The sequence below is a fragment of the Citrus clementina genome, unplaced genomic scaffold, assembly GCF_000493195.1.
Source record: "Citrus clementina cultivar Clemenules unplaced genomic scaffold, Citrus_clementina_v1.0 scaffold_3, whole genome shotgun sequence".
Lineage (NCBI taxonomy): Eukaryota > Viridiplantae > Streptophyta > Magnoliopsida > Sapindales > Rutaceae > Citrus > Citrus x clementina.
The window spans coordinates 19,283,820-19,290,730 of NW_006262339.1; the positions used below are offsets into that span (position 1 = coordinate 19,283,820).

Genomic DNA, 6,911 nt, shown 5'->3' on the forward strand with positions numbered 1-6,911 from the left:
ATTGATTATTCTTGAATTTACTACAACCAACATTTGATTCATTTGATGAATGAAAAAAGAAGAAGAAGAAGCCATGGATCAATTTTTAACCCATTATAGAAATCGGCCCACAATGTGCTTCAACAATCAAAGATTTCTTCTTGCTTGGACATGGGTCACCATCAAAAAATTGGTCAGATGCTGGGATTAAACAACTCCGTTTTCCTAGACAAGCCTGAAAAATATTATAAATTTGATCAGCCTTGATGAAGAAAAAATAATCAAAGATTTTATAAAACAAATTACTTTAGTCCTTCGGCTTGAGGCAGTTACTTAATTACTCCGTGTTATTTCAAAAATGATCCAAAATGTCTTTGTATACTTATTTATGTTAAAATATACATATCAAATTTGTTTGAATTTTAAGTCATATCAGACAAACATATTTTATCCTAAAAAAACTGAGTGCCACAAGAATAACTACAAGGTGTTTTAGATAATTTTTGAATATATAAAGACTAAACGGATAATTCACACATTTTATGGACTAAATGAACATTCATATATGTTAAAACTAAATAAAAAATGTGTATAAAATATGATGACAGGAATTGAGCAATAATCAACAAAAGCTGACCTTTTCCGCAGCAAATTTTGAGTTTGGTGAGTCACAATACCCAATAGCATGCCCATCACGTCCGCAGCCACCAAAAGGGGTTCCATAGCTTGCAAACAAAATTTTAGTAATGTACCCATTTGGAGCACACTGTAGATGAACTAATTTTGCTTCTCTACTTCCATTATAATGTCTGTAAGGAGAAGCTCTTGCTTTCCCACAAACTGAATCAATTACAACTTTTTCTAAGGTGATGGATAGAGGGTCTCCACCCTCTTCTTCTAGTAAAACTAAAAGGTTGCCTGTGGGCTTGAGGAAGGATCTTGGTATATTGTATCTAAATATGAAATAAATAACAATTAAAAACATAGTTAGAAAAAGTCACAAAAAAAAAAGTACTAAGTATCTTAGAAACAACTCTATAGCCTTACATTGTTGAACATTTAAAATAAAGGAGAAAAAACTTAAAAATACATTTGTTACAGTATTTTTCTTTTTTCACAAAGGTAGAAGGTGGAGAAAGTTGAAATTAAACTTTTTTAACTTCTCTGGATTCAAATATTTATAAGTGACTAGCTAAGACGGAATAGATTGAAAGCCACTAGGCCAAACCCAGAAAACTTACTCATAAACTGAGTTAAAATTTATACTGTTAATTTAAAATAAATGAGCATAGATATAGCATAAAATAAATATTTGGACTTGGCGAAAATTAAAGGTACTTACGAAATTTGCGAAGGTTCACCTCGAGGAGTTCTCAAAGAGGGCCAATATCGACCAAAACTTTGGCCGTTAACCCAAGCTTCACCTTTTCTCATTCCATTAACATTCAATGCAACATGCTCATCTTCGCCAGTTGCATCAAATGCAGTCTATCAAATTATCAACAAAAATAAAATTATTAATTAACATTTAATGTCAATTAATTAGTTACATATGTAATATAATGTTATGACATTCTGTGTTAAAAATGACGAGTTGTATGTTAAAAGTTACTACATTATCAAAGAAAAAAAGAATTATCTGAACTTGCTTCTTACCTTGTACCATGTAAGCGGGGGACTAATATCTAAAGATGAAAGCTTACTCCACTGAATTATTTTGGATCCTTCATCAGTGTAAATTTGCAAATTTTCTCCTAGCAATCCTACCTGTAAGTAAATACTAAGTGTCAAGAGTATTATCTCACATCAGTGAAGAATGAATCTTAAGTCGAGTACATCAATTTGATGCAACTCTCAATTATTGAGCTAATTTTTAAGTATTAGTCAGCCCATAAACTTCTATAATAAGAAGTTATAACAAAATGTAAAGTAAAAACGTTTAAGTATAAGTAGTCTCATAATTTATTTTTAGTTACCTATTTTACATTCAAATCGGCAAATTTTTTACATTCAAACTTTTTTATAAGCATGTTACAGTAGACTGATAGTTAGATTATAGTAGTAAAAGAACCCGAAAAGAGTTTTAAAAAGTGAGAAACAATAGCCACCTAAATGTCTTTCGCTCAAACCAAACTAAAAATATATATAAGATTACCTTCTGTCCCCATTTATAGTTAGTGAAGTTCATGCTTCCTTCTTTATTCTGAATCGACACGGCAACCGGTCCATATCTCTTTCTTTCTAAATAAGCTCCTGAATCCTTAATACACCCATAAAAGAATTAAGTTGATTAATTGTTTGACACAATTTGAATGAATTAGGGAAAATTCTAGAATGAACAAGACTTGCCTTTCAAAAGAGAAAATCAGTTGACTTCAGAATGACTATAATAATCTAGGTTTTGTTTGGTATAATTATTGGACAGCTTTGCCTTAAAGGCAACAGCTATAAAATTTTTGGTGAATATTTACAAGTATGGCTTAGAAGTTTAGGTGCTTTTAACACAATTAAATTTTTATTCGCAGTAATCGTGGCTTTTATTTACCTAACAGAGTCTCAGTGAAAGTTATTTGAAGAATTGAGAAACTTGGAGATAGAATAGTACCGGTAATCCAACCATCACACTTAGCAAAGAAACATTGTTGATCCCGTTGCTTAATGAAAAGTCAGTTTGGAGCGTAAAGCTTGTATTCTTATAACTTCCATGTGCAGATCCTAAATAATATTGACAACAAATTGAAAATGAATGAATAAGGTAATTATTAACAAATATTAAGATTTTGAAAAGTATTATATAGAAGATGAAATTTGTATGCTCTAAATTTGTATCACACTTATTTAACCCAAAATATAAAGATACATGGTATAAGAACTTTTAGGTGTATAGGACTGCACGTGTAAAAATTAACACGTTTTCAAGTATTAATTATATCAAACACATTTTCAAATATTAAAAGTACTAAAAAAATACACATTAAAAAATTGTCAACCTGTTAACTAATTTTACTTTTCTAAAATAATTTTCGAATCGCAAATCAAAAGGACTCTTTGAACTTACCAACGGGTACTCCGTTGACAAATGCATGCAAAACATGCCCAAGAGAATGCACACTGAGTTGAGCTCGAGTATCAGAAGGTTCGTGCTGAAAGCTGCACAATGCAATATTTGGAATCAACCAACCAATCAATGCGTTGTTTCAAATTAATATTGTTTAAGTAAAATTTTGCACCAAGGTATGTCAAAATAATTGAATTTTATACCTGAAACTGTACCATAGGTAATCAGATGTATCCTTTGTTGTATCTGTGTGCTCTAATAAAGTATCGGATTTCAACGAAGTGTCTTCAAAATTAGGAATCGGCTCTTTGAATTCCTCCCACTGATCTGATACGTTGAAGTACATGATTGGTATCCTTGTTCTAGTATTCGTTTGAGTTTTTACCTGTTAAAGAAAACAAAACCCCCAAAAAAATGGAAATTAATTATTATAGCCAATGAATTAAAAGCATGTAAACAAATAAGTGCTGCTGATCTTAGCTTGTGCTACCCTTTACAAAGTTATAATTAGCAAAATTGGATAAGAAAATATATATTGTTAAATCATAACCGTACACGATTAGAAATGCATACACGTGGTACAAAATTTTTAAAAACATCAACACAGCTTAGATCAGCACCCGTCAAATTTAAAGAGGTAATGTATGATTAAGTAGTCTTGCCTCTGCAGTATTGAAGATTACATTCCTACAGTCAGGTAAAATGCTAATCGAATTAGCGAGCAATTTATAAGAAGAATTTTGGAAGACAACATCAACATTTTGCTTATCCTTGTTCACCAGAAAGGCTGATGCACATTCTTCAGATGAGTTTTCAGCAAAGAGATAGGCCTGCATTACATTAATTTCATGATATCAGATTTTTTCTTTTTTCTTTTTTTAATTTCATGATATCAGATTTTTTCTTTTTTCTTTTTTTAAGTTCTCACTCAAACTGGGAGTTAATTATGCTATTTCTAGTATATACTTCTTGTTTTGGACCCAGCTGAAGAGGAGTCATTGCCTTTCCCAAGAGTAAAGTATTTGAACACAGCTTAATTGCAGCATGCAACTCCTTCAAATGGCCCCATTTTGGTTGATTGATCATACCTTAATGTTACCAAGTGATTTGTCAAAATTAATTTAGAAAAGAGGAAACAATATAAACAAAAAGGAAAATATGTGTAGAAAAAAGTACGCATACCGTACTCATCAAGAGGGGCGTCATCATAGTAACTTGCTGTTACAAAAGCTGAGGCTTCCCTTCCGAAATTGGTTCCCCCGTGATACTGTGTAAGAGCATTAAAAGCCAAGTTTAAAAACACTTCACACGCACATACAATCCTCCGAACGTAACTACAGAATTAACATATACACTGTCAATAAGATACATGCTTCTTTGTTTTTTGTAATTTAAGATAATCATCACATCAGTTAGTCCTTGTATTTAAAAATGATCTAAAACATCTATGTTATTATTTTTGTATATATGGGATACGATTTTTCAACAGTTAAATAGTATTTGTTTTGTATAACTTACAAATTCCAACAAATATGACATCAACAGATGAAAAGATAGATGATTATTAAATATATTTCTAATATATATACATAGACACACACATATTATAAATACACACATGATACATGTATGATAGAAATTGTTTAAGTGAGATCAACCGAGAGAACATACATATACAACATCAATCCACTATATATAAATATGAGGTACCGGAAGGATTATAATTCTTTTACCATATAATAATTTACAAAGCTTCCATTCCTTGCAACCCATAATGCAACATGAAATGCTATGTCGTCAGCAGTTCTTCCTATTGGATCTTCACCGTATGCTTGATACCTTCAAAGCAACCAAAAGGATTTGTGCGAAGCAAGATAGAAAACCAAATAACATAACAACAGAATAGAGTAAACAATCGAAACAAAAATTTATTCCATGATATATTATAATGCTATAAATACCGAGAAGTCCAATTTTCTGTCCATATAGATGGCTTATTGGGAGAATTTGGCCCCTTAAATGTCTCCCCACATTTCCTCCCATTGCATGCATTTATCTGCAAATTGAATAAAAATATTAGATCTCATTTGAAGATGGACAAAAGCTCGTGCTGGAAAAAATAAAAATTAGAGAAAATGACATTGAAACCCAGGAAAGGTTTACCAAAGGTGGATCCAAGTTGCTCATTTATTTGAACGGAGATAAGAACATTATTGTATATTGACCATGGTTTAATAATCCTTGGGTAACGGATAGTAATGAATTTTTCACCATCCAAATAAATGAAACAACAAGAAGAAAAAGGGTATAAATGTACATTTATGAAATGTTGGGTGACTAGCTGACCATTGTGGGAAAGCTTGGGGCATCGGTATCCTTTTACCTAAGGTTATGAATACATTCACTAAGGCCTCTAATGTTTACATTACCGTCACTTAACAAATTAAGGATATCAGAGAAATAGGCACTTGGATCCCTCGAGTCTTGATTAAAACATGAGGGACCTAAGTGCTTATTTCTGCAAAGAAATAGAGCTAATGAAAATATTTTCAGAAGATCATCTTGATTTAAACCTAATAAGATGGAGACTAACCACAGGATCAGGTGCATCATCTTGCTTGCACATCACCCACGGCACGCCGGTTTGAAGTCCGACCGCCATCTCTGCTGCCCATTTGATATATGGTGGCCCTCGTTCACCGAAAGCATTTTCTACCATTTGATACTCATTCTCAATCTATAAATATATACATGAAATTTAATTTCAAGTCACTATTCAGTACAGACCCTCAAGTTTAAAAATGTAAATTTGAGGATAGACAACTTTGTCTAACTACAAGACGATGTTGTCTCTCTGAAATTTATATTTTAAAATGAGTGAATATCTGGACCTGCGAATTTTTATTTTTAGTTCAATGCAAATATATACGATAGTTCATTTATGAGAAAAAAATTTATTTACCTGGGATAAAATGATGGGGCCTCCTTGTGAGGCATACAGCCTTTCTGATTTCATCATGTTTACAATTTTTGTCGTAAAATTTTGCATGAAAGCCTTCCATATCGATCAACAAAATATGAAATAATGTCACATTCAAACTCATTTTCTGAATAGGCATTAATCACGAAATAATGAAAATATCACGAAATTAAATATTGCCATCACCTTGAAGGGTTCATTGTCACATCTAAAAGTAATGCCTGGAACGTCATGCAGCCAAAATGGGAGGCCTCTGCAACCATTTAAGAAGCCCTAATTTGAATTTTAAATGTTCTAGAAAAAGAATAAGTAAATAATTCAAATAAAGTTGCAGAAGTGAAATTTACCCATAAGACCATTCGCTCTGAATGAAAGGTCCAATCCTAATGCTGGCATATAATCCTAGTGCTTGGATTTCTTTAATGAACCTTACTAGATCTCTTCTTCCACTAAAATCATACTAAAAAAATGTAATAATAATAATAAACATAAATTAGAATAAAATCATTGAAGGTTAGCCAGCCTCTTTTTGAAAATAATGAAATTAAGTTAATTAATTAAGTAATTACCTTGCCTGTTTCTGGCTCATGAAGATTCCAGAACACATAGGTTTGTATCACATCCAATCCTCCTTCTTTGGCCTTGCTTATCAAGGATGGCCACATCTGATATAATTTCAGTACAATTTTCTTTTAATATCAATGGATAGTCAATTTTAAATTTTGTTTTACTCTTACGTAATAAAACTTGTTATATTCTAAAATAAATGCGTTTCACTACTTGAACTCCCCTATTATCTGAATTTCTCTGAAGTAAAATTTATATCAATGATTAGTGACTATTAGATAAAAAAAATAAAATTATTAATATTAATATAAACTTATATACTCCATG

At 31.5% G+C, this 6,911-nt stretch overlaps 1 protein-coding gene across 1 annotated transcript; it reads right to left on the reverse strand.

Annotated features, from left to right (window-relative positions):
- Nucleotides 1-85: 85 nt before the first annotated feature.
- On the reverse strand, nt 86-6,682 carry LOC18049160 (beta-galactosidase 16). The gene is made up of 18 exons (XM_024187077.1): nt 6,587-6,682; nt 6,365-6,477; nt 6,204-6,270; nt 6,000-6,092; nt 5,631-5,774; nt 4,999-5,093; nt 4,771-4,876; nt 4,220-4,304; nt 4,004-4,125; nt 3,700-3,867; nt 3,241-3,422; nt 3,038-3,129; nt 2,585-2,694; nt 2,135-2,239; nt 1,636-1,746; nt 1,322-1,467; nt 617-932; nt 86-214 (listed from the first exon to the last, which is right to left on the reverse strand). The coding sequence occupies exons 1-18, from the start codon at nt 6,680-6,682 to the stop codon at nt 86-88; spliced, it is 2,280 nt and encodes a 759-aa protein (XP_024042845.1).
- Nucleotides 6,683-6,911: the final 229 nt, after the last annotated feature.

What these genes read in the sequence shown, in the direction of transcription:
- LOC18049160 (XM_024187077.1), bottom strand. Translation starts at nt 6,682, where the DNA reads ATGTGGCCATCCTTGATAAGCAAGGCCAAAGAAGGAGGATTGGATGTG. An exon ending in ATGAGCCAGAAACAGGCAAG is followed by an intron (nt 6,478 to 6,586) that starts GTAATTACTTAA and finishes ACATTTTTTTAG; the next exon opens with TATGATTTTAGTGGAAGAAG. An exon ending in ACTATAAATGGGGACAGAAG is followed by an intron (nt 1,747 to 2,134) that starts GTAATCTTATAT and finishes ATTTACTTACAG; the next exon opens with GTAGGATTGCTAGGAGAAAA.